Source organism: Pipistrellus kuhlii, unplaced genomic scaffold (genome assembly GCF_014108245.1).
Source record: "Pipistrellus kuhlii isolate mPipKuh1 unplaced genomic scaffold, mPipKuh1.p scaffold_m20_p_1, whole genome shotgun sequence".
Classification (NCBI taxonomy): Eukaryota; Metazoa; Chordata; class Mammalia; order Chiroptera; family Vespertilionidae; genus Pipistrellus; species Pipistrellus kuhlii.
The window spans coordinates 14880793-14908402 of record NW_023425404.1 but is presented as its reverse complement, the minus strand read 5'-3'; the positions used below and the strand labels follow the sequence as shown (position 1 = coordinate 14908402).

General features: G+C 47.2%; 1 protein-coding gene across 1 annotated transcript in view; it reads left to right on the top strand.

The window, feature by feature from the left end:
- The window catches only part of TTC9 (tetratricopeptide repeat domain 9), a 28154-nt gene extending 5767 nt beyond the window's left edge, over positions 1–22387 (top strand). Inside the window, exons 3-4 of the mRNA XM_036432697.2 lie at positions 18079–18261; positions 20823–22387. Coding sequence (XP_036288590.1) covers positions 18079–18261; positions 20823–20902 — 263 coding nt within the window. The 3' untranslated portion in view covers positions 20903–22387. The remainder of the gene's footprint in view (positions 1–18078; positions 18262–20822) is intronic.
- Positions 22388–27610: the final 5223 nt, after the last annotated feature.

Below are 27610 nucleotides of genomic sequence, written 5' to 3'. Positions count from 1 at the left end.
TGTGGAACCAACAAACCAAGCAAAAAGATAGATGAATTACAAATGTAAGAACTCAGTGGTAAAAAGGAGGTCAAGAGCTAGAGACAAGAAGTAACCTGGTAACCAGAAGATGAGTCGTTGGGGTAAGAATTGGTCAAAGGAAGAGGAAAGAAAAAGGGCTTTATGCTAAGATGCTCAGCCAATATCTTGCCATCTGGATGGGAGAACCTGCCTGGCCAAATCATTGTGGATCTGAGGCTGTGTGTTGGGTAGCACCTTGACCAATAAATCTTAAGACTGTAAATGTAGCCATTACTGGTTTGGCTCAGTGGATAGAGCGTTGGCCTGAGGACTGAAAGGTCCCAGGTTCGATTCCAGTCAAGGGCATGTACCTTGGTTGCAGGCACATCCCCAGTAGGGGGTGTGCAAGAGGCAGCTGGTCGATGTTTCTCATTGATATTTCTAACTCTCTATCCATCTCCCTTCCTCTCTGTAAAAAAATCAAGAAAGTATTTTTTAAAAAAGGATTGTAAATGTAGCTTCTAAGACCATCTTCCAAAAAAGAATGTGAGAATTGAAACTTGTAGAATGCTTTCAAGGAAAGAACATTCTGAATGTAGACTTTGGGCAGTTTCTAAAGTGGATTCTGAAGCACTTTGGTTTTCATCCAAGGGAAATGAAAACTCAGCAGGACATCTTGAAGTCAGAGTTTCTATAGCCAGGTACATGGGAGTGCCCCATCCCAGGCAAGGGGATTTGGCTGTAGCACAGACAGGAAGGCCAAGATGATCTCTCCTTCCAGCTATTTTCTTTCACCGCCAGGCTGTGCCTACTCCAAGCATTTTGGGTGGAAACCAAATGTTCCAACAAACCAATCAGCAATTTCCTAATTAACATAGAGGAAGTATAACTTGGTGAACAGAGACTTGAACTACAAGTTCTGGCTCTAACTGGGTGCCTTGGGTCAAGGCATTTGACCTCTTGGGCCATGGCTTTCTGATTTATAAAAATTCTAGGGTTGGAGTCCAGGTTCTCAAGGATCCTTTCCAGCTCTTCAAAGAAAATTTCTCTCTAGATGTGAAGGCAGTCTGGCAGCGGCAATCTGTCACCCCATTGATCACCAGGGTTGATCTGGCTGACTAGGCAGGTGTCACCTTCCTCCCTCTCTGCTCCATGTATATCCCTCCTGAAGCTACACACGTGGTCAAAGAGGAAGACCTTCCCATTTAGAGGAGGATTGCACTTCAGTCACGGGTAGACAAGTAGCCGCAGTCCCCTGCTAGAATCTCCAAACTAGCTCTCAGGGTCCATTTGTAGAACACAGGGTAGTCAAGCTTCCAAGGCTCCAGACACATCCAAATGAGGCACTGCCTGTGGCGCCTGCCATTCTTTATGAACACTGTGGCCCTTAACACAGAATGGGGTAGTTCTGTGTGTGCGATATAGCCCCGTCTCCAAAGTCAGTTATTACGTGCGCGGTAAGGCAGAAATGCAGAACAGCATTTCATATGATTCACTTGTGTAAAAATAAATAAGTAAAAGACATAAACTAGCGTAAGAATATACATTAGTGTAGTGTTTGCGTTCAGGATCATCTTGAGCAGTCCCCTCGGCGGTCCCCTGGATCTGTCTCTTGCTTCAATCGTGTTTGGATGGAACAGGGACACTCCTTCTTCCAGCCTTCTACCACCCTCCAACCTCTTTCCCAGTAACCACCTTTAGAACCTTCTCTACCATCCTCAGCCTCTGAGACCAGCCAACACTATTTTTTTTTTTTAAGCTTAACTCCTTATTGCCAAATAACCATGAGCTCCCAAATTTGTCAGAATTATTCCACTGGGGTGTAGGCTGCAGTCAACCATCTGGTAAACCTGCCACTGTGAGTCTCCTACACCGACCTTTCTCTGGGCTTCTATTTCCACTGAGGCGATGTGGCTCTGGAGGGCCTGCACCACCTTGTCCTCGAGGAGGCAGAGAAGAAGCCCGAGGGCACCAAGTGTCTCTTAAGGCTGCAAAACCAGCTCTGTGTCTTCATTCTCTTCTAGGATGGGCTGAAGCCTTCCCAAGGTGAGTGGGGGCAAGACCCAGGATACCAGGAAAGCTGCTGTGGTCCTGGAGAAGAACCTGACCAACGCCCTTTGGGATCTAGATGCCCTGGGTTCTATCCTCACAGACCCTCAGCTCCTGGCTTCCCAGAGAACCACTTCCTGGATGAGGAGGTGAAACTCATTGAGAAGATGGGCGACACCTGACTCTCAACTCCGCAGGCTGGCAGGCCTCACCTGGGCTGGGCCAGTATCTCTTGGAAAGGCTCACCCTCAAGTGAGACTAAGAGCCTTTGGAGCCCAGAGGCTCCTCTGCACCCCCCTGGTGTCTGGTCTCTGCCTGAGCTTCTCCCTGCAACCTCTAAGTAGCCTTTTAACACCCTAGACCAGTGGTCGGCAAACTCATTAGTCAACAGAGCGGCAAACCTCGGCTTGCGAGCTGCATGTGGCTCAAGAGCCACAGTTTGCCGACCACTGCCCTAGAATCTTCCCATTTGGACCAAATGGGAACAAGACAGCTTTTTGCAGGAAGAAAAAAAAAACAAAAAAACTGAAATCATCCAAATGAAGCTGTTAACTGCACTTGAAAAATGGATGAGGCAGAAGAACTGCAGACAGAGACTTTTTTTATTATTCAGATTTTATTATTTTTAGTGTATTTTAAGATTCACAACAAAATTGAGAAGGCACAGATATTTCTTATTTTCTCCCTTCCTCCACACAGGCATGGCCTCCCCCATTATCAACACCCCCCACCAGAGTGGTACATTTGTTACCATTGATGACCCTACATTGAAACATTGTAATGACTCCCAAGTCCAAGGTTAACGTTAGCGTTTGCCTGTGTGTTGTACGTTCTCTAGTCTTAGATAACATATAGGATATGTGCCCATCACTGTGGTATTATAGAGTGTTTTCACTGCCCTAAACGTCTCTGTGCTCAGTCTGTTCACCCTGTATCTCCCGTTCTCACCCCTGGCAAACACTGACTTTCGTTTTTACTGTTCTCCATGGGTTTGCCTTTTCCAGAATGCCATGTAGTTGGAATCATACAGCATGCGGCCTTTTCCGATTTGCTTCTTTCATTTAGTAACACACATTGAAGGTTCCTCTGTGTCTTTTTTAACTTTTTATTTTAAATCTTTCTCTGGCGTTCGACTTTCCTAACTACATGCAGAATTGCTTTTATGTTTTAAGAAAAATGATGACAGAATTATCTGTGTGGAGAAATCATAGTTTTGCTTTCTTTTTATTTTCCTGAAAAAAAAACAAAAAACCACCTTATAAACATAATTTTAATGCCATTCTGGATATTAGCTATGCCTTGTCGATGCGTGTCTGATGGTAATGCCAAAGATGTCCAGCAACATGATCCTAAATTTTCTCTAAATATCCCATAATAGGATATTTCTCCAGTGGCCACCACCCTAATCCACACACAGGGCTAGATCCTAGACTCTAGGATCTAGAGCATGGTACTCCCTGCTCCCTTAGGGGGTGCCTTCTGGACTCAGTAGCATTTGGTGACAGTTTGAACCTGCTGGTGAGACAGGGAAGAGAGTTGGGTCACAGCCTGTGCTATATGCCCGGTCCTGGTCATGGGTGATTTACCTCTGGTGTCAATGTAGGGGTGGTGTGGGTGCTCAATGTCCAACACTCTTGTGGCCCCTGAGCCCAGGGATGGCTCAGGCACAGCAACTCATTGGTAGAGTCTTTTCTGGATGCTCCTCTTGGCTCTTCACAGGCCAAACTTAAATCCTTTCGGCTCTCCTCAAAACGTGGCATGGGGCAGCGGGAACCAGGGGTCTGGCCCAGATCCTGCTGCTCACCTGCTCTGTGACTGTGGACGGGTCACACGATTGTGCGCTGCAGGTTCCCCTTCTGTAAACAGTGAAGGTCAGATGCCCCTGGAGGTCTCCTTTTAGACTAGTTAAACATCTAGTATTTCGAAGGCCCTCTAGCCCCCTCCACACTTGGCCATCCTCTCTGGTAACAGCCAGATTTGGTAAGAAAATCAGAAGCAAGCTCTCTGTCATTCTGAACTCTGCCCCAGGGTACTCTGACCCTTTCTTTGAACCGAACCAGCAGCGCAAGAACCTCAGGCTCTCCCACAAGTCAGACCAGCCCAGAGACTAAGCAGAGAATGAGTTGCCAGGAAGAGCAGATCCACACTCTGATCAACCCGTTCTCAGGGAGCTTCATTTTCCTGGTGGGGAGGGAAAATGAAGGAAGTCAAGGCCCGGGAGAGAGGGAGATGTTAGACGTGAGGTGAGGCTGCAAGGCTGGCAGCCTCCTGTCTGCTCTGCCTGCTCCGTACCCGTACACCTCGTGCTCGTGCCAGCTTCTGGAGCTCCTTCTAGATGTCGAACCAGGAAACCCTCTGGCTTGACCAGGGCTCCTCCTGCATGTGAAAGCGCTAGCAAGTGTGTGCCTTGGGCCTCCTTTTAGTCCCGCCTCCAGGCGCTCCTCCATCAGACTGCCCAGCGTCCTCTGGGCCTGGGTTCCCTGAGGCAGGACCCCTGAGCAGGCAGTGCTCTCTGTGCTGGAAATCAGAAGCCTCTCTCCCACCTCTCCTCCCTGCTGTCTTTGAAGGCATCATGGGCAGGGGTGATGTTCAAAAAATAGCTTTCTAATTACTAAAGGCAACCATCGTCATCGCAGAAGATAATTAAAGATAAATGACATTCAAATAAGAAAATAAAACTCAACTTGTCACCCCTTCACCCCACCCCAAGATGCCCACTCTTTCCTGTTTGGGTTTATTTCCTTCCAATCTTCCCTATACATGTGTAACATGTATATGTCAACCACACATCAGTCAGCCCACTTCATGGTCAATCTCTCTCCAGTTTATTTATAAAAGCAGGGGTTTGCCCAGCTGGTGTGGCTCAGTGGTTGAGCATTCACCTACGAAGCAGGAGGCTACAGTTCGATTCCCAGCCAGGGCACATGCCTGGGTTGCAGGCTTAACCCTAGTGTGGAGAGTGTAGGAGGCAGTTGATCAATGATTCTCATCACTGATGTTTCTATCTCTCTTTAGCTCTCCCTTCCTCTCTGAAATCAATAAAAATAATAAAAAAAGAATCATCCTTATCAAGTTAAAATAACATTATCTATAATAATAAAAGCATAATACGCAAATCTGAATGACCAAAGAGCAGAATGACCGTCTGGATAACCACGCTATGACATGTACTGTCGCCAGGCCAGCGCGATGCGATTGGTTGGGGGGCCTGGCCATTGCCCCGTGATCACCCCATAGGTAGGGGTGTCGAACTCAATCAGAGAAGGGGCCAAAATCTAAAATCCAGCCTAAATCGCGGGCCGAATGGTTTACTGAACAGTCATAAACTGTCATTGTGATGGAAACGCAGCGGAGTGCAGTGATGACAGTGCGGTGCGGGCCACATTGCAAGGCCTGGCGGGACGGATTTGGCCCGCGGGCCTTGTGTTTGACACATGTGCCATAGAGGGAGGCCCAGGCCACCGGCCAGTGACACTATGGCAGGTGTGCTGGGCCAGCCAGCAATCGCCCCACAGAGGGCGGCCAAGGTCAGCCAAGCAATAGTACTCCATGCCTGTCATCCTCATCAGAAGTTGACCAGTGGTGGGGAAGAGGAGACAGCACCATGCAGATGGCAAGTAGTGCGGAGGTGGGGCCAGCTGCCTGCAGCTGAGGGAAGAAAGCTCTGATAGGCCCTGATCACCTGGCCAAGACTAGGGACCCAACCTGAGGGGTCCTGGACTGCAAGAGGGTGCATTGTGGGCTGAGGGACAACCCCTCCCCCCCCCCCACACACACACACGCATGCACGAATTTCTTGCACCAGGCCTCTAATATACAATATATATATGGCAGGGGTTTGCCTCACATGTGCTGGGGCCACTGCTGGGAACCCTGCCACACAGGATGCTGCCATCCACCTGGGGCCAACCAAGGGCCAGTTCTGCTTCCCCTCGTTGCTTCTTCCCTCTCACATCCCTTGGTGCCACATTGGGCTGTAGTCATACCAGTTTTCACTGAAGGTTACAGGATGCAGAAGGAGTTTCCATCTCAGAAATAGAATATTCAAAATTCTTTTTCCTAAAACTCACTTAACGCTCAGGCTACCAGGAATTTCTTACTGACTTCACACCTTGAGTGGCATGTCCCGCCTTCCTACCGAGCTTCTCAGATCTTCCCCCCTCCAGCTTCTCTTCACATCCTAGGTTCTCCTCTCTCAGATTCCTGTCATTTTCTGTGCAGAGCCATTGGCCATCTTTGAATCTCAAATCTTCACTTCCTCATGAAGTAGTTGATGAGGGTATTCTAAAAATAAGGTAATTTCTTCCCTGAGAAGCATTCTGATGCCTACTGTTACAAATTCTACACACACACACACACACACACACACACACACACACTGTCCATAAGATTCTGTTCTACTGCACAACTTTTACAACCTTTATTTTTTCCCACCAATAATTTCCACAGGAAATGTTCTTGCAATGCCATTATGCATTTTTCTATGACATGATTTTAATGTCTGTGTCATGTTCCATTATACCAATGTCCTGTTGTTTATTTAGGCGGTTTCCTGCTGATAGATATGTAGGTGGTTTCCAACACTTTGCTCTGCACACACAAAGGGCTGCCACAGAGAAACCACAGAAGTGCTTTCTCTACACACATGCCTGTGAACCAACTTCTCCCCACGTATCACTGGTGACATGATGGTTGCTCCGGGGTCATGGAGGGATGGTGGGAGAGGCCATGGGACAGGAGAGATGTTGCTGGGGTCACAGAGAAATGGCAAGAGAGGTGATAAGGATTGGGGAGGCATTCTTTAAAGCCCAAAAAGAGAACAGGATGGAACGTTGGTTTCTGAGATTCCCCCCCTCACTCATCCTGGCTTAGAACTCCCGCCAAAGAGCATGGCATGTGTTCTTGGCCAGAGCCAACAAGGAAAAAATCATGTTGGGCAATGGATTTCTTCAGAATTATTTCTGGGCATATACTCATTATTACTTTCCAAATGGCCCAGCTGGTCCCATTAAAGTCCCACTTCCAACCCAAGAAAGGGGTGTTAATGAAGACTCCAACAGAAATAACCCTGTCTGCCTTCTCCCTGCGACTCCCATCCCACTCTGAGTATACTGCATTGAGATCAAGGTTAGAGGAGCCATGGGCGGGATAACTTGTACGGATGCCCCATAGCCCCGGGTCTGTGCCTTCCCTCATGAGCAGTGTGGCATGTGACAGGACCAAAAAACTGAGCTGACTTCAAGCTTTGGCATTACAGCTCTCTTGAGCAGATTCCAATATGCCTTAAATGGCTATCAACATAAGCCTTCTGCCTTTAAGATTTTTTAGATTGGCTTTTCCCCTGAGACCTTCTACCTGCCCCTTGGACAGCAGTACTGGCCAACAAAGGGCGCATAAGAATATGAAGTCATTGATGATATCAACACCTTCAGAATGCTCTTTCCCTTTTCCTCCTAAAGCTCTGGCCACAGGCCATGACGAATGCCTCCTTATTGAACACCTTGATGAAGAGTCTCTGCCCAGGATTGTGCAGAGATGGTGAGAAGGATGCAGCAGCCCTTGTTGGAGCAGCTCTGGAATGCAGGGGTGGGGGGGCATCTAAAGAGAAGAATTCAAAGGGTCAGGAAATGAAGAACAACTTGGGAATGGTAAAAAGCAGAGCTCTCCAAGGACAGCATTGCTAAGACAGAGAAAACAAAAGAAACACTTGACAGTGTTTGTATCAATCAAATGCAAGCTGTGCTATAATAGATTGGGGGGAAAAATAGGTCAGAAACGAAAGCGAATGGCATCAGAGGGGAGTCAGCCCACTAGGCGAAGCTGAAGGACTCCTGGTAGAGGGTGCAGCCTCTGTAGCAGTGGAAGGACTCTTTACCTGGGCACCTGGCAGGGCAGGTAGAGCATGAACAAGGACACGGCCATCCTACTTCTGTCCCAGCTTCTCAGGGCCTTCGACTTAGAAGAGCCTTTAGAGATCAGCATATCGAGGTTTCCACTCTTTGCCACCAGCTCTGCAGGAGTGGAATCGACATGGGACTTGGGCTGAGACATCCCTGGCTCTTTCTCTACAAGTCAAATGGCCTCAGCATGTCACTTAACTTCCCCTGGAAGCTTCTGGAAGCAGGGTTAAAAGTAACCTATTTCCCAGAATCATTGTCAGGGTCAGTGAGTTGTAAAAACTATACCAATGTTAGGTCTTGCTACTTTTATTTTTTTAAATATATTTTATTGATTTTTTACAGAGAGGAGGAGAGAGGGATAGAGAGCTAGAAATGTCGATGAGAGAAATCGACCAGCTGCCTCTTGCACACTCCCCACCGGGGATGTGCCCGCAACCAATGTACATGCTCTTGACCGGAATCGAACCTGGGACCCTTCAGTCCTCAGACCGATGCTGTACTACTGAGCCAAACCGGTTTTGGCAGGTATTGCTACTTTTTGAGCATACAATATGTGCAAATCACTACGATGTGGTTTTGCTGTGAGGGGACTTAGAGATGCCCTACCTACAAATGCTTGTCTGGAAGGGCGAAGGAGACATGGTACATTAATAACTGCAGAGGTGGGCATCTCCTGAGTCTAGTCTGTGGCTGTGAAAAGTAATTTTTCCCTTGGGAAAACAAAAGGGTCAACTGGATGATCGTACCTGTAGATTTGACAGCGTCAGAAAAAGACTCCCCATCATGTTGTGTGAAAACATTACTACTAGATGGTGGTGCTGTACTTGTGTGCATGCTATAATCCATAGGTAATAGAAAAATAATAACTTCTCAGCAAACTAGAAATGTAGGGAAAGTATCTAATCTTGATAAAGAGCATCTACCTAAAAACTAAAGCTAACATCATACTTAATGGTGAGAGGCTAAATTAATTTTCTTATGACCCAGGAATTGCACTCTTGAACATTTATACTAGAGAAATGAAAGCTATCTGTGAATGTTCATAGAAACGTCATTCACAATAACCCAAAACAGCCCAAATGTCTTTCATCATATGAATGGTCCAACAAACTATGGTACATCCATACCATGGAATACGACTCAGCGATAAAAAGGAATGACCTATGGATCCTTGCTACAACTTGGATGGATCTCAAGGGGATTATGCTAAGTGAAGAAAAAAATAAAAAATAAGTTCCAAAAGAATCCTGTTTGATTCCATTCATATAACACTTTGAGATGTTCATTTTAGGAGTGGAAGAGAGATTAGTGGTTGTCAGGGGTTAAAGGGAGGTGGGATACAGGAAAGACACTGAAGTAGTTATAAAAAGACATCAAGAGGGAGCCTGTGATGCTGGGACTGGTCTGTAATTTAACTGTGGAGGCAGAGGAACCTACATAAGTGATAAAATGGTGTATAACTAAACACGTACACACTCACGTTCAAGTGAAGCTAGGGAGACCTGAGTGAGATCTATGGATCGTATCAGGGTCAATATTATAGTCAATACTAGTAGCCCTGCACACGAATCCATGCACCAGTAGCTCTCTGGGGGGTCTGGCCACACGGTGCCCACTGCCCAGAGGCTTTCTGAAGCCCAGAGGCCCATCTGCAGCCAAGTGCGGAACACCTGCCTTGCCACGGCGACAGAAGCAACCATTCCTCAAGGCCGCTCATATTGCCTGCTCTCAGCAGCCACCAGCCCTTCCCTCCCTAGGGAACTGGGGGACTCCGGTGGGGCTGAGAGGACTGGGCACCATCATCTTGTGGCTACGGGCACCACCATCTTTGTGATGGAGTGATGGTTAATTTGCATATTACTGTATAGATAGGACATTGTACTACAGTTTCATAAGACGATACCATTGGTAGAAAACCAAGTAAAAGGTACATGGGGATCTCTCTGTATTATTTCTTACAACTGTATGTGAAGCTACAACTACCTCGATAAAAAATTTTTTTTCAATTAAAAATAATGTTGTGGGGGTTAGTTTGCAAGCACCAGGTAGGTTAGGAGCTGTCTCAGGAAGAAACCAGAGAGGTGTCGTGTCAGCTGTATGAGGATAACAGTAGACTCACAGTGAAATCGGAGATCCTGGTGGTTTTAGAACTTAAAAAAAAAAAAAAAGTGTTGGTGGACACTCTGCACTTGGTTTCTCTTTGAATGCAGAGGAACAAGTGGGGTAGAGGGTTCTGGAGCATTCTATAGGAAGCTTCCAGGTGAGAAGTATACAGATAAAGTGAGCACTGGTTAGCACCATCAGGTCTCACACGTAAGCCTCATAAGAATCAGAACTCGGGGCTCAAATCGACCTGATGAAGGAACTGAGTTAAAATTTTCTACAGGCAGTTGAACATCCTAGGAGGGCAGTGTGTGTGATGCTTGAAGGCTTAGGTGCCAGAGGCTTAGGCTCAAATCCTAACCCTGACTCTTACTAGCTTTGTGACCTAGGGCAAGTGACTAAACTTCCTTGGGCCTCAGTTTTCCCATCTGGAAAATGGGAAAAATATTAGTGCCTGGCCTATTCATGCTTAATAATCTACTCTTACTCTTAATTACCTTTCTGGGAGGATGGATGGAACATCTCAGCCTTCTGTTTCTCCATTTCCCTGGCCTGGTCTCCTCTTCTCCAGGGAGAAGTCTCCAATCACTATGAAGAGAAAAGCCTGAAGTGTCCCAAGTTGACTACAAACATTGTTTGTCCACATTTACAGATTTTCACATGGCCATCTTGTGGGTAATCCTGGAGCTCCCATTGGCTGTCCTGGGTTCTAAAAGTTTAACCAATTATAAGGTTTTTAAGAAACATATATCCAAAATGCTAGATATACCAGCTCAGGAGACAAGGAGGCCCACCTATAGGTGCCCATTAAAAATGTGGATTACTACCTTGCCAGTGTAGCTCAGTTGGTTGGCACATCCTCCTGTACAACAAAAGATTGCCAGTTCGATTCCTGGCTGGGCACATACCTAGGTTCCATCCCCTGCCTGGGCACATACAGGAGACAACTGATCAACGTTTCTCTCATATATCAGTCTCTCTCTCTCTCTCTCTCTCTCTCTCTCTCTCTCTCTCTCTCTCTCTCTTCCTATTCCTCTCTCTAAAAGCAGTAAAGCATATCCTGGAAGAAGATAAGAAATTATCAACAAAAATGTGGATTACTGGACCCTTGGGAATCTGCGAATCTGCATTGCCCGGCATGGGGTCCGGGAATCTCCATGTTAAATAGGCTTCCGTGGATGATTTAATGAGAAACACTTGTCTGTGGGGTTCTGTTCGGGTCTCAGGGAGCTTGGGAGGCACAGGCTATTTTCATCCTGCCAATAAGCCTTCAAGGAAAAGATAGGTAGCAACCAAAATTCCCTTTATTTACCACTGCAACACTGAGACCACGAAAGGTGAGGTGTAACTCAAGGACCCCACTAACTCAGAGGCACCAAACCTGGCCAGCAGCTTCTCCATTGAAAATACTTCCCTCTTCCCTCACAGGCTCTCTCATCTCTCATTCCTTATAATCCCAGGAACCAGGCCTATTAATTTTCCTGCCATGCTGGCTTTTAGAGCTCTTAGCTATCTTGAATCTTAGGACTCCAGAGGAGCCCAGCGTGACTTTGCGTCTCTCCCTCCACCCCATCCTTAAAGCTGTCAGCCATCCATTCATCCATTCGTGGGGAGGGGAGGGGCTGAGAGCAGGGAGCAGGCAGCTCTGATGTTTGGGGTGTGGAGGGGTGGGGGTAGAACCAGCTGTTGACTCAGAGGCTTGCTGGTCTATGAGAAGAAAATAGGCCTAGAACCCCACCCATTCTTTCCCTCGAGCCCCCCTTTCTGACTGCAAAGCTGCTTTGGTGATGCTCTTTGCATGTACCCGCCTATCCCCAGTAGGGAAAACACACCTTTGGAAGGAAAACTGATAAGTAAAGGCAAGCAACAAACCTACGTTTGGGAGACATTTGTGGCAAGTGGGGGTTTATGTGCATGCCACCCATGAAACAAAAATCATAAATCAGAAGAAGAGGGTTATTTGCAGGGCTCCGAAGGCAAGCATCTGTGTATGCAGGAGCGACCATCAGCACTTCCGTGGAAAGGCGAAAATGAGTGGGTCACTGCCGTCCTGTGATGGAGCCTCCTAAGTAAAAGTTACCATCATGTCCCTGCACACCCCACGTTCCCATCGCTCTGCCACAGGAAGACCCTCCGAAATGTGTCTGACTTATTCCTAAAAATGTGCTTTCAATGAAGCTGTAGCTTCGTATATGCATCATCCATTGTGTGTGGGACCCAAAGGGACATTTTCTCTGATGAAGGTACATGTTGCTGGAGAAACCATATTTGACAGATGGCTTCCTAAAGAACCAGCAGTTAGGAGATTCAGCTTGAGTGCCCAGCACTGTGTGAGACACGCAGGACATTAACTGTGTCATCTTATCATCACAAGAGTTCCCACAAAGGAGATATTACCTCCATTTAACACGTGAGAGGGAGACCCAGGGAGATTAAATAACGTGCCTGAAGGCCTGGACTAGTGGGTGGCAGAACTTGGGTTCCAGCCCAGGCACCTATCTCCAGACCCACTGCTGCTGTTCAGCCAGGACCGCCCAGAACTGGCACGATACTCTGTGCCTATTCAGTGTGCTTATGACCCAGACAGCTGCTACGTATTCTGACTGTCACCTCTGTCTCAATCCTCACTCCTTCCACTTAACTACTATGCCATTGCCCTTGGAAATAAATTTGAAAACCAATAAAATAATTGGGTTAACTTTTGGGAAACATTCTCCCAAGAATGTCATAGCCCCTTCTTGGTGCCACCTCCCAAAGGGATGGCAAGCAAGGAGTATTAGTTTCCGGAGGCTGCTGGCATAAAGGACCACAACCTGGGTGGCTTCAGATAACAAATGCATTGTCTTGCAGATCTGGAGACCAGGAGTCTAAGATCAAAGTGTGGCCAGGGGTAGGTTTTTTCTGACCTTTCTGACCTCTTTAAGGGAGAATCTATCCCCTCCTCCCTCTGGTAGCCTCCGACATTCCTTGGTGTGTAGTTGGCCGTCTTCTCCCTATGTCTTTTCACATGGCCTTTCCTCCATGTGTCTGCCTCTGTGTCCAAATGTCTCCTTTGTGTAAGGACGCCAACCATTTTGAATCAGAATCCATCCTAATGACCTCCTTTTGACTTGATTACCTCTGGAAAGATCCTCTCACCAAATAGGGTCATGTTTTGAGGATTCCAACTTTTAGGGATCATACAATTCAACCCATAACAGTGAGGCAGCCCCGTAGAGTAGGTTCCTTCTCCTCGCTTTTGGCCCCAGATGGGTCTTTCCTTCCCTCCCATCCTGGGAAAACTATGGTGAATCAGCTGAAAACCAATGGCTACATAAAACTTGTTCTGCCTCCTCTCATCCAGTTTCCCTTCATCTGGTGCCAATCAATGGCATTTTGCCCAGGCAGTCACTATGCCCTGCGTGCACCGGGAAAAACAAAAATAGGTTGCCAGAGCCAGGAAAACCTGACATGTTTTAGCCTGAGGTCTAAGTGTGGTTTCTTTGGGGAACATCAAACGATTTCCCTTGTCTGAGTGCATGAGTGTGCAATGGGGTTCTTTAGGTTGCTGGTTGTCTTAAGTTTTTCTACCACAGATCCCTTGAGAAAGCCTGCCTGCCCATCTCATAGAAACATACCCTCACCACCCAAGGTGGGCAACGGAAAAGGAACCTCCGTGTGGGAGGGGTGGTTGGAGACTTACAGCCCCAATTCTTGTCTCAAATGTACTTTTCTCTTGTAAGTTGCCCAGGAGGCTCTGGGAAGGCTGTTTCTCTTCTAACACTTCTTCCCAAACATGAAGAGAGACTCACCTCAGTCCCAGGATGGAGTGTTTGGTTCATCGCGTGATCCCAGTGGCCTGTGGAGTGCCCAGTGCACTCAGGCATCACTTCTGGCCTTGACCGTGGAACACAGAGGAAGGTAGTTTACACAGGTGGCCTGTCCTTTGCCAGGGGTTATGTGGATTTCCAGAGGCTTCAAACGCAAGCTCACAAGCACCCATGGTCAAGAGCACAGTCTTGGAAGCCTGGCAGAAGTGGGTGGATATCATAATTATGCCACCTCCTACTTGAGGGACCTTCAGTAGTTACTTAAATTCCCTGGAACTGAGTTTCATCATCTGAAAAACAATCAAACATAGAACCTGTTTTGTAGAGTTACTGTGAAAGGACATAGGATATGCACGTAAGGTATTGAGTACCACCTCTGACACAGCGGAAGGGATTAAAATGGAGATAAAGGAAGGGCAGTGAGACAACCCAACCCATTCTAAAGGTCTACTGTGCCCCAGACCCTGGGTAATGGGCAGAGGGACATAAAAGGAACATCAGACTGCTGGTCAACCTCTTCTTAAGTTTCTCAGCTTTAAAAAGTGCCTTAAAAACATCCCAGCTTATCTATCCCCATGGGCTGGTTACATGGACCCCAAGTAGCTCCCCAACCAAACTAGAGAGGCATCCCAAAAATTACTGATAGGTAGAGCTCAGTGCAGCTTTCCAGACTCTCTCTTACCCCCTCCACCCTGGACCCTCTTAAGAGCTCTGGCCTGGCACCCCTGCTTCCTTGTCTGGATGGCAGCCCATCAGGACCAGAGCTAACTCTAGATTTCTCTGTCTTTCTGTCCGCTGCCTCTGATGTCAGCCAGGGCTCCACACCTGGGACCTGCCTGGCCTCACCGCCCACCAGGTCTGAACGCTAGGCCAGAGCCAGGTATCACAGTTCCCACCGGATCTGCAGGGGAAATCATGACGTTTTCACCAAATGAGTCTCAGAAAGTGATTGCTATTCCAGAAATTGTTATTGTTTCTTTAGCTCTGGGGAAGAGGGATCTTTTTCCATTTCCCGGCCTCTTTGCCCCCCACTCCCCACTCCCACCCCTCACCATTTTAGATGTTCAAAAACTGTGTTTTAAAGAAAACGAAGCTCCGCTTCCTAGACTGCTCAGGTCAGCACACAGAAGTGTGTTTGGTGGAAAACTGGACAGGAAGAGGCTGAGATCACATCGGATGGGCACGGGGAAGCTGAGACGGGAAATCCATCAGTTCTGGGACAGACGTTGAAGCCCGAGTCCCCCACAGGTAGTAGTTAGAGGTTTATACGCGGGAACCTCGTGGCAGAAACCTCTCCATGTCTGCAGAACTGTGTGAGCACCAGGGCCGACCCCACAGCTGGGGGAGGAGAGGGAAGGAGAGTGGGTGGCATCAGCCCAGTGGGGTAGCCCCTGGTGTGTCAGCAGATAGAGATCATCTGTGACAGCAGCCGCCCAGGCCCAGGCCCACCCCAGGCCCAGGGGGCCAGCAGCAGGTGGCTTTAGCTGACTTGTTTGGCTTTCTGCCCTGTGGCCAGTGGAACCTGACAGGTCAGTTTCCAGATCTGGGCCGATTTTTTTCCACTTCCTGGTTCTCACGCCTTCAACCTGAGAAGCTGTGGTTCCCCTCCCCCTCACTCTGCAAGAGGATGTGTTCTGTCCACAATGCCCATAGAAACGTCTGGTCTCTTAATCAGCCATTCTGAACCCTAGGAAGTTATTTAAGGGATCGAAACAGCTGAAGTTGGACCCCTGAAAATTAAAATCAGTGACTGGCCTCTATTTGAGGATGGTTCTTCCAATGTGGGAGAGACCTGAGCACACCCCTCACCCCACCAGCCAGGTCTCAGCAAGAAGAAGTTTGCCTCCTAAGTCTGTTTTGTGGTGTGTCTTTTTTGTTTGTTTGTTTTTTGTGGGGTTTTTTTTCATTGATTTTTAGAGCGAGGGAGAGAGAGAAAGAGAGAGAGAGAGACATCAATGAGAGAGATATATCATCAATCTGCTGCTTCTTGCATCCCCTCCTGGGGATCTGAGCCCCCAACTTGGGCATGTGCCCTGACCAGGAATCAAACCGGGACCTCCTGGGTTCATAGATCAATTCTCAACCACTGAGCCATGCTGGCCAGGCTCCTAAGTCTGTTTTTGTTTGCTTTGGAGAAGGTGTCTTTTTGTAAAATTATTTTTTGCACTTCTTTACTCTTAGTCGATGCCTACTGACTATTTGAGTGATGGAATGGAGATGGAGGTAGCTCAGCAGGGCTGGGGTTATGCAAGGCCAGCGAGGCTACCAGGGAACCAAATTGCAGGAGGCACTCACTCTCTGGTTCATACAAGTTCTCACCCTGATTGCTGGTGAGGAGAAGCTTCGAGGGGAGATGGTTTACTCAGAAATGGCTGACTGTAGGATAGTAAAGGGCCCCAGCATAGGCACCTGCCAGCCTTGCTTCCTCTAACCTGGCACATCCAGGCCTCTCCTGTCCACAAGTGAGCCCTGTCCAGGGCTGGTCACTCCCTATCAAAAGGTCCCTGCTCCCGGGAACTGCAGAGAGAAACATGTATGAAGGAGAACTTGAATCAAGTCAGAGGTAGTTGTCACTGCAGGGGTGCAGGGCTGAAAATATTATGATAATATTAAATACCACTCTGGCTACTTACCATGTGCCACGCCTTGTGTTAAATACATTATGGCCACTATTTTACATAATCCTCTCAATGCAATAAAGAACTTGGGCTCTGGAGCCAGGCAGCATGAATTTAAATTTCAGCCTTGCCTCTTTCATGATGTGTGACCTTGGGAAATTACTTACCCTCTCTGGGCTTCAGCTTTCTCATCTGAAAAATGGGAATAATAATAGAACTTACATCATGGTGTTCCAAGGGCCATATCCGGTAATACGAGGAAAGCAATGAGACAAGCATCCGGCACAAAATAAGCTCCGGACAAGTATTAGCCATGGTTAGTATTGCGATTGCCTCTTGTAGCTTATTCCTAGGGTTGCCACAACAAAAGTCTCACAAAACCGGGGACTTAAACAATAGAAATGTATTGTCTCACAGTCCCAGAAGCTAGGAGTCCAAGATCAAGGTATTGGTAGGGCTGGTTCCTTCCATAAACTGTGAGGGAGGATCTGTTCCCTGCATCTCTCCTCAGTTCTGGGCTTTGCTGGTTTATAGATGACCATCTTCTCCTATGTCTCTTCACTTCATCTTTCCTGTGTTTGTCTCAGTGTCCAAACTTCCCCTTTGTTTGAGGCTATTTGGGCTGCTATAACAAAAATACCATGGGTTGGGTGGCTTAGACAACAACCCCTTATCTCTCACAGTTCTGGAGGCTGCGAAGTCCAAGGTCAAGGCACTGACAGGTTCGGTATCTGTCTGGTGAGGACCTGCTTCCTGGATCTTAGCTGCTGTCTTCTCACTATGTCCTCACAAGGCAGACGGGGTGGAGGAGCTCCCTGGGGTCGCTTTTATAAGAGTACTGATCCCAATCATGAAAACCCTATCCTCACCACGTAGTCTCTTCCCAAAGGTCCCTCCAAATTGGGAATTAGTTTTCAATGTATGAATTAGGGGAAGGAGGTTGGAGAAACACACACATTCAACTGTAGCACCCTTTTATAACGACATCAGTAATATTGAATTTATTGTAGAACCAACTCTGATGATTACTTTTACAAAGACCCTATTTCCAAATTAGGTCATGTTCTGAGATACTGGGGATTCATACCCAATACATCTTTTGTAAGGATGGGGTGGGGGAAGAGGGAGGAGACATAATTCAACCTATGGTACAAGGCTAAGGAACTTGCTTAATGTCATACATCTCATTGGTGATGAAACTGGGTCTTAGACCCCAGGATTATTTGGTGACACATTTCATGGCATGAACCCCCATGTAAAGCCCCAACTTTCTTTTCTTTATTTTTTTAAAAAATATATATTTTATTGATTTTTTACAGAGAGGAAGGGAGAGGGATAGAGAGTGAGAAACATCGATGAGAGAGAATCATTGATCAGCTGCTTCCTGCACATCCCCTATTGGGGATGTACCCTTGCCTGGAATCAAACCTGGGGCCTTTCAGTCCAGAGGCTGATGCTCTATCCACTGAGCCAAACCAGCTAGGGCAAGCCCCAACATACTTAAACCTTCTCTGAATGGGGAGAAAGAACCAAAGAAAGACATTCAGAGACTACTGCTCCTGCGTTGATGGCATTTCCTCTTCTTTCTCTCTTCTCCAGCCTGCCTGCTCCAGGCTGAGCTGGTCAATTATGAACGAGTCAAGGAGTATTGCCTCAAAGTCTTGAAGAAGGAAGGGGAGAACTTCAAGGCCCTTTACCGGTCTGGTGTGGCCTTCTACCACCTTGGGGACTATGACAAAGCACTCTACTACCTGAAAGAAGCAAGGACCCGACAGCCAACAGGTAAGGCAGAAATGGATGTTTTCTCATCCTAAGCCACCTCTGGCAGCTCTCATTGGGATGGGCAGCTGTCAGGGTGCAGGGCCAGGCAGGTGCAGAAATGGCAAATTAGGGGTCAGGTGGCCACTAGAACTTGGAATGAGGACAACATACAGCCCACACATTTGCCTGGGGTCTGAGTCCCATGGAATGTGGTCACCTCTTCCCTTCACATTGAATATGGAATTCTTTGTCTTTCCTAATCCAGAATCCAGCTTTCTTCACTTACTCAATAAATATATATTGAGTTCTTACGATGCTCCAAGATTTCTGCTGGGCACAAGGGATGTGGATGAGAAAAGGTGGCTCATATATTTGAGGGGCTCACACTCTGGTGGGCAAGACAGAATACAAAGCAATGATTTGGGTGCTGAGCCCAGTATGTTCCAGGAAGCATGCTCCGCCTTCTCCAGTCAGATCTCATTCTCGAGAGGATGCATTATCTGTAGCATTCTTGCAAATTCATGTCCACAATGTTCAGCCATTCGTTCATTCCACAGATACTAATTAAGCAGTTACAATGGCCCAGGAACTGCTCTAGGTGCTGAGTACATGTCAGGGAATGAAAGAAACTGCAGCCTTCAAGGAGTTTATGATATAACTAGAGGCCTGGTGCATGAATTCATGTACCAGTGGGGTCCCTTGGCCTGGTCTAAAGATCAAGCCAAAACTGGCTCTCTGACATCCCTGGAAGGGTTTTGGATTGTGAAAGAGCACAAGGCAAAACCCTTCCAGGGATGTCAGAGAGCCAGTTTTGGCTGAGGAACCCCAATGGTGCACAATCGGGGCTGGGGAGGGACGCAGGAGGTGGCCAGCCAGGAGGGACCTTGGGAGGGCTCAAGGCGTGTCCAGCCTGTCTTGCTCAGTCCCAGTTGGCTGGACCCCAGCAGCAAGCTAACTTACTGGTCAGCTGTCTGTCCCCTGGTGGTCATTGCATGTCACAGCAAGCAGTTGAGGGTCCTTAGCATATCATTAGCATATTATACTTTGATTGGTTGACTGGATGACCTGACCACTGGACACTTAGCATATTAGGCTTTTATTATATAGGATGGAGGAAGGTGGACAGTAAGCAAATGGACAAATAGATAATACAGTATTTAGTAGTGTTAAGTGCTATGAAGAAAATGAAGCAGAAAAAGAGGATCAAGAGTAAATGGGGTGCTATTGTAGACCTGGTGGTAAGGAAGAACCTCTCTGAAGAGATAACATTTCAATAATGACTTTGACTTGATTTTGCCATTGTTGTTCACAAGGATGATTTTTAAAAATATATATGTTTTATTGATTTTTTACAGAGAGGAAGGGAGAGGGATAGAGAGTTAGAAACATCGATGAGAGAGAGACATCAATCAGCCGCCTCCTGCACACCACCTACTGAGGATGTGCCCGCAACCAATGTACATGCCCTTGACCGTAATTTAACTTGGGAACTGTCAGTCCGCAGGCCGACACTCTATCCACTGAGCCAAACCGATTTCAGCAGTGAGGCTGATTTTTTTAAATGTACTTCTCTTTCTAAGAAGTCTTTAAGAACTTTAGGATCAAATGTATACATTTTTCTTTATCTTTGTAAGAGCACCAATATCTGTATGTGTTGATTAGTTTTCTGTAATCAGTCATGTTCCCCCAATTGTACTGTAATCCACTGGAGGACAAAGAACTGGACTCAGCCAACAGAATTTTCTTGAACATCTACTGTATGCCAGCACTATTCTGGCTGCCATGTGTGGCATTTTTTAGAATTCTGGAAGCGAGCATCTCAAGCAGCCCTGTAACTCTTATATGCTGGTATGTGCGGAGCTGAGCAGCTGTTTCGCATCATACCCCGCCTGCCAATTTAAAAGCTGGAGTTGAGGGATCATTTCCCAGTTTGAGGTGAGGTGGCCTGACTCTACTTATAAGGACAAAAATAAGACAATGAAGCAAAGTCATTTCAAACTCTTCAATTAAAAAAATTACATTCGACTAATATGTCTTCCTCGTTAGAGTAGCTCTGCTAAGCTAGCCTATTTTGGCCCTTACAGAAATGTCCTGAGGAAGGTATGACCCCCAGGGGAGGCAGGCTTTGGAATCAGCTGCCCCACATACTGTCTGTGGCCTTGGGCATCACACTTACCCTCTCTGGGGCCCAGTTTTCCCTTTTGGCACAGTGAGGGTGATGCTACACACCTGGCAAGGTTTCGAGGAGGGTGAAATGAGATAACATAGCACAAAGTAGGCATTCAAAAATGGAAGTCATTTCTTGCAGACAAGACAGGAGGCTCAAAGAAGTTGGTAACGTGCCTGGAGTTAAACTCTAAGCAGAGCTTCTACTCACTGTGCTGACTCAGGAGCACGGGGATATGCTGTTTCATAGCAATAAAGGGAGACATCCCTCCTCCTCTACTCTCCTTCCTGTCTGCCCCTGGGTCAGGGTGACCTGTCCACATTTGCTTGGGGGAGGCCATGGAGGAGAATGCTAGCTATAGACCTAAGACTTCCCCTCACCACGTGTCCCCTAAGGTGTGTTTCTCTCCTCACAGACACCAATGTGATTCGGTATATCCAGCTGACGGAGATGAAGCTCAGCAGATGCTCCCAGAGAGAGAAGGAAGCCATGTAACTACAGCACCTCTCTAGACTTGCACTTGCACCCGACCCTGGACTTCTAGGCATTCCCTGGTGGAGAGCCCCTCCCTGGGTTCTGGTCCTTTCTCCCCACTCCTTCCACCAGCGCCCCCCCTCCCATCTCTTCTTCCTGTTGCCCCCCAACTCTTGTCTACTCCCAGTGTGAAAAGAAGGATATACAAATCTGGAATCTGGCGGGTTGCCCTGACAATGGAGATATCTTCTTCTCTAGGTCAGCCACTGAGAGGGACCTGAGCTCTGTGGGGACAGCCGGGGAAGGCGGTCACACACCAGGAATGCCTGGGTTTCTGACAGAGGCAGATCTTGGCGGTTTACCATCCAAAGGCAGCAGGGAGGGAACCCACGTCTGAACCCTGCACACCTTTCTGACGGACCAGAGAATCTCAAGGCAATTGTAACAAGTCCAGGGATGAGACAAACACCAGGAGCATTGGCTAAGGCAGGAGAATGACCGTGAATTTGTACACTGGATTTCCCCACCTCTACCCCCAGTAGCCTCCGCCCCTGCCTCCCTTCCTTGTTGTCTTTGCTTGTGCTTTCTTCTCTTGCCCTTGGGGATCTGTGTCTGTGCCAGGATTCACATGCCATTGACACCCACGCTCAGTGCCCTCTGGTGACCACACATACCATCCTCCCATCCCCCCAGCAGGCAGCTGTGACAGCAGAAGGGCAGGGACAAGTGGGTCAAGGGTTGACCACTGAGGTGAGACGGGGAGGGAGAGGAGATGTCCAGGGGAGAGAGCCTTGTATAGACTGGGCAACTCATTAAGTGTACATACAAGTGAATTAACTGGCAGAAACTCCTGCCACTTCTGTTGGAAGCAGCCCACTCCCCCACTGTTACTCCTTCCCCCGAGGAACCCACTCAGAGCTGCTTACAGCCAGGCAGGACGGGGCTTCCCCAATGGGCCATTTGTTCCGTGGTCCACAGAGCTGGATGCCTCCTCTGTGTGTTGGAGTAGGCTGGGGCTGGGGATTTTGCCCAGGCGGCTGGCTTTGTGGGACTTGTACAGCCTCTTTGCTGACATTAAGCTGGACTCATTGTCTAGCACAGAGAATGTGTTCAACACATACTTGTTGAGTGAATAAATGATGACTGCAGACTGGCTCTCCTGCCTTAAACTAATTTTTATCCCAGCCTGGTCTCCTGATATCTATGCTCTTTATGCCATGTTGCTTCAGTCAAGTAAGAGACATTTCCTGAGGGCTTATTGTTTGCCTACCATTGTGCAATATGCTGTGGGACATGGGACGTGGTCCTATGAAGAGTTCAGAAATATTCGTGTGAGATTATTACCAATGACACCTTTCATTTCTATGATGCTTTACAATTTTCAAAGCACTTTCGTGTATCTTCCGTGTGACCAGTGAAAGAAACAGTATTGTACAAATTAAAATATATACAGATGCAATAATGTTAATAGTTAGCGTTTATTAAATGCACTATCCTCAGCTCTTTCCATGTATAGGCTCATTTCTTTCATGCAATTACCCTAGGAGACAGCATCTCTATTTGAAGGATAAGAAAAACTGAAAGCCAGAAAAAAATTAACTATCCCAGCCAGGCCAGTGGTTGAGCATCAGCATATGAACCAAGAGGTCACGGTTTGATTCCCAGTTAGGGCACATTCCCGGGTTGCAGGCTCGATCCCCAGGAGAGGACATTCAGGAGGACAGCCAATTGAATGATTCTCACTGGTGTTTCTATCTCTCCCTTTCCTCCCTTCCTCTCTGAAATCAATGAACAACAACAAACAAACAAACAAAAAACTTACAAAAGAAAAATGAACTATTGCAAGGTGGCATGGTCTTAAGTGGAATAGCTAGGATTGGAGCCAGCTGTGTCTGACACCAGAGTTCTAGCTCAAACTACTCTATCATTAGTTCCTGCTCTACAAAGTATACTGAGCAGTTATGACCACTCAAGAGCAGAGCAGTGTGTGTTACATTAAAAAGTTTTGTCTGTAGTATCTGAGCTGCCTCTTGTGTTTAAAATGCCCAATGCAAAAAAAAAAAAAAAAAAAAAAAAGTCCCTAACCTTAGACTCGCTAGTGGACAGGGCAGTAACAGACCCAGAAAAGAGAGCTGAGACCCGGCAGTTATTTCTGAGTATTGTTCATTCTACTTGCTGATGGGCCAGACAACCCACCTAGTTTTCCTCACCTCGTCCCAGCTTTGGAGAAGATTCTGGAGAAGATTTCATGAGAGGATGAAAGGGAATACCACGCTGATGATGGGTTATTTGTTTAACCTGGGGCTCCACCACTGCAGGAGCTCATGGCTGCAGAGGGGCCCAGGAGCCAGCAGCCCAGACGATACTCACATGGCTCCTCAAAGGCTTCTAACCGGGACCCTGAGAAAGTGCCAGGAACATCCAAGGGCCCACCATTGCTTGCCAGTAGCTCAGCCTCAGGAGAAGAGGAAAAAGAAAAGGCTGTTAGAGCTGCCACATTCTACCCCACCCCTAACCATTGCCCTCTCTCTGCCCTCTTCCTCCAAAATAGTTTCACGTGACCCCAATTCAAAACCACTCTGCCGTGTTCAGAGTTCAGGCAACCGTGCACAACTCCCCTGCCCCAACCCTCCAGCCCAGAAAGCTCATGAGCTGGCGAACTGCTTGTCAGAATCTGAAGGATAAGATGAGGTCAGAGGTGGCCTATAGAACCAGTTCATACTAGCAAGGTCTTTCCTTTGGTCTTGCATTCAGGAAGGACTCAGAGTAACTGTTCCCAACGTGGGTCAAGAGAGAGGTCAAAAAGTGAGTTGCGGCGAGACTGGGCAGCCGGGGATAAGATTGTTATCCTTCCAAAGAAAAAGGTTGAAAACCAGAACTAAGCACATCCTCACGGGACATTCTGGTGCAAGTGTACAGGCGGTCTTCTTGTTTGGAGACTTAGATACACATGCTTATTGGAACTCCATTCACTGTGACCCAACGTTAAAGGATCCCAAAGGGAAAAGCTGCCTGGGGGATTAGCTGATGTCTGGGCTGAGTGATGGGTCTTCTGTTCCCTGGTCCAACAGAGACATCAGGGAGCTGCTAAGCAAAACCAGGTGTGTGCACCTTCCCGCCAGCTTCCTTCTCCCCACCCCTAGCACAGACAGGTGTTGCCATTTAACTGCAGGCAGCTGTGACAGCAGAAGGACAGGGCAGCTGTGTTTGCAGAGATCACTGCTGAACTCTACCTGGAGCACGAAACCTGGATCTGACCTGCTTTGTCATCTCCTGCTTGGACTTTTGGGATAGACTCTTCAGGAAGAAAAATTATACTCTTCTTGTAATGATTATAAACACCTCCCATGTATATTGTGAATTTAAGGGGGACGGAGGGGGGGAAAACAAATTCCAACCCACAATTCTAGCACCCAAGGCAAGCATTACCATCCTTTTGGGATGTATCTTTTGGGATAAATGCACACATACACGTATACAGTTTGTTGTGTGTGTGTTTTAACAAAAACTAGAGCACATCGTGTGTGTGTGTGTGTGTGTGTGTATACTCTTTAATAACTTTTCAAAATGCGTATATTTTAGAATATGTAATGCCTACACAGACACAAAACTCAAAAATTGCAAAAATCTCTATAGTAAGAAGTAAATCTCCTTCCCACCCCTCTGCCAGCATCTAGTCTCACTCCTATTACTTTTAAGCATTTCCAAACATATGGACACATATACTCTTGTCACACACAAATGGTAGCAAATGGAGACAAGCTTTTGCACCGTGTGCTACTTCACTTAGTATATCAGGAGCATAACATTTGTGTGTGTGTGTGTGTGTTTCTCTCGAACTTTCAGCATCCTCCCCATTCTACAGATGGATCTTTATTTGATAATCAATCTCCTAATAGTGGTTATTTCATTTGTTCCCAGTCTTCATTCTAAGATTGCAACAGACATTCTTGGAGCTATGCTGTGTACAAGGAAAACAATGCTTGTCTATCTTTAAGAATTTTGATGGAAGTTGCCAACTGTCCTCCAGAGAGTTTGTACCAAAGCACTCCTACCTGCAACCTTGAGAATGCCCTGTTCCCTGCACCCTCCCCCGCTCATGGTGGGTATTAGCCCTTATCAAATCTTCACCGATTTGATAGAAAAATGATAGGAGGTCAATGTTATTTGAACTTGCATTTCTTTGATTACTATCAATGAACATCTTCATATGCTTGTTGACCATTTGTATTTTTTTCTTTGTGAAATTTCTAGTCATTTGATACTGTTATGTTTACCTTTATTATCAACATGTAATTTTATTATCAATATTATCTTTGTCCAGAAACACTGCAAATGGGCTTTCCGAGTGCTTTGCTTTCACATTTTGTTGACGGTGCTTTTTGACATACATAAATTCTTAATTCTGCAATTAATTTGTTTCTTTGTTGCCAGCTTCTTCTGCCTGTGGCTCGCTCTCCCATTTCTGTCAGGTGGCCCTTGTGAAGCACAGGATGGTGTGGCTCCCTAGCTTGAACATCTGTAGCGGCTCCTCGTTCACTTTAAAAGCCAAACTCCTTAGCATAACACACAAGGGCGGTCCTGTGATCCCCCCCACCCCCCACGCCGCTCTTCTGGGATCACCTGCTAGTCTTCTTGGCAGGTGCCCTCTATTCCATGGCCACACAGCTGCTTGGCATTCCCTGAACCCATGTTCTGGGTCTCTGAGCCTCTCCATGCTGTTCCCTCTGCCTCCTCGCTGCCCACTCCTTACTCCATCCAGCTCCCTCTTTGCCTTGCTAACTCCGTTCGGACCCCAAGCATCACTAATTGAAAGCGATTCCTGACCCCTGAGTCCAGCCTGCACTCCAGCAGCATGAACCTACCCATCCCTGGCCAGCATTTGCAACAGCGAATTGTAATTTCCTACTTAAGTGTGTCTCCCCCGCTACCTGGATTTTCCAGGCAGGTGCTGTGATTTGTTCATTTTTGCAGCCAGAACGTCTAGCACAACACCTTCACATAGCAAGTGCTCACTAAATGTTGAGCACTGAGCTTGGCGTGGATGAATAATGGATGTGGTGGCAGATGTTACTTGAGGTAAATGCAGGGCTGGGCTGGATCTGTGCTTGAGAAGTGAAGAACTCCTAGGAGACATGGGTTATAAGAGAAGCCCTGTGCTCCCCTGCTGTGCTTTTCAAAACATCAGAATCACTTGAAGTAGTTTTTAAAAAATGCATCATCTCAGGCTCTGCCTTAGATCCATTGAATCAGACTCATGGGGATAATGCTCAGCATACAAGAGTGTATATGTGAGTGTGTGATCCTGAAGAGTTTCTGATGACCAGCCAGGGTAAAAAGCTGCTGCTGAAGTAATCCGACAGATAAATCAGAGCCCCTGGCTCCACTATTTCAAATCATGTGATCGTTGCAGTGGATAGATGGAGCTTTATTTGAACACCAGCTTTGACATCTACTGGCCGTGTGACCTCAGGGCGGTTTCATGATTTCTTTTTTTAATATATTTTATTGTTTTTTTACAGAGAAGAAAGGAGAGGGATTGAGAGTTAGAAACATCGATCAGCTGCCTCCTACACATACCCCACTGGGGATGTGCCGGCAACCACGGTACATGCCCTTGACCAGAATCGAACCCAGGACCTTTCAGTCCGCAAGCCAGTGCTCTTCAGTCCTCAAGCCATCCACTGAGCCAAACTGGTTTCGATGCATGACTTTTCAGGCTCTCATTAGCCTCACTTAAACATGAGGACAATATTACAAGCCCCTTACAAGCGTGTTGGGAAGATTAAGAACTACCTGTCTCCTAGCTCAGTGCCTAGCGCAGCGTAAGCATGAAATAGAATATTCATTTTCTTTCCGTGTCCCCCCCTTTCTTCTCCCTCCCCCGCTCAGCCTCAGTTTCTTCATCTATAGTTTGGCTGGGATACCTGCATGTTTGCTTCCCACACTCCCACACCGACCTCTAGAAGGAAGGAGCTTCCCACAGGCTCTGGATTACTCTGGCCACACGGGACAGGTCCTTGAGCGACACAAGGGGCCGAGAAAGCCCCGTATTCCACCGCATGCTCTCTCCCGGCACACCAGAGAGTGTAGAGCAGCCAACTGGAATGATTCTGATGCTTTCAGACCCAATTGTCTTTTAGCCACATCCAAAGATCAACACAGCCGAAATCAGTTTGGCTCAGTGGATAGAGTGTTGGCCTGCGGACTGAAGGTTCAATTCAGGTCAAGGGCATGTACCTTGGTTGCGGGCACATCCCCAGTAGGGAGTGTGCAGGAGGCAGCTGGTCGATGGTTCTCTCTCATCGATATTTCTAACTCTCTATCTCTCTCTCTTCCTCTTTGTAAAAAATCAATAAAAACAAATAAATAAACAAACAAACAAAGAAATAATCAACACAAAGAACAAACAAAGATTAACACAGGTTCCACCCAAAGGCCAGTGGCTTTTCACCTCCAAGGTGAAGGCGGTTGTCAGCAAAGAGAGGAGTCATTGCCTGCTCCCCTTTCTGCACCTTGGGGTCCTCATCCCCTGCCTCAGGGTTGGAAAGACCAGACTGAATGTGAGGCCCAAATAGCTCGTCTACAGCCGCTTTGATTAAGATGCCCCCGTTGCCCACTCCCAATGCCCACACGCTCTCCCCTCGCCAGCCTGAGGCCGGCAGCCAAGACAGGGAAAATGCCTTCAGTCCCTCAGGCCTGACAGAGTTCAAATTACCGAGTCAGCAC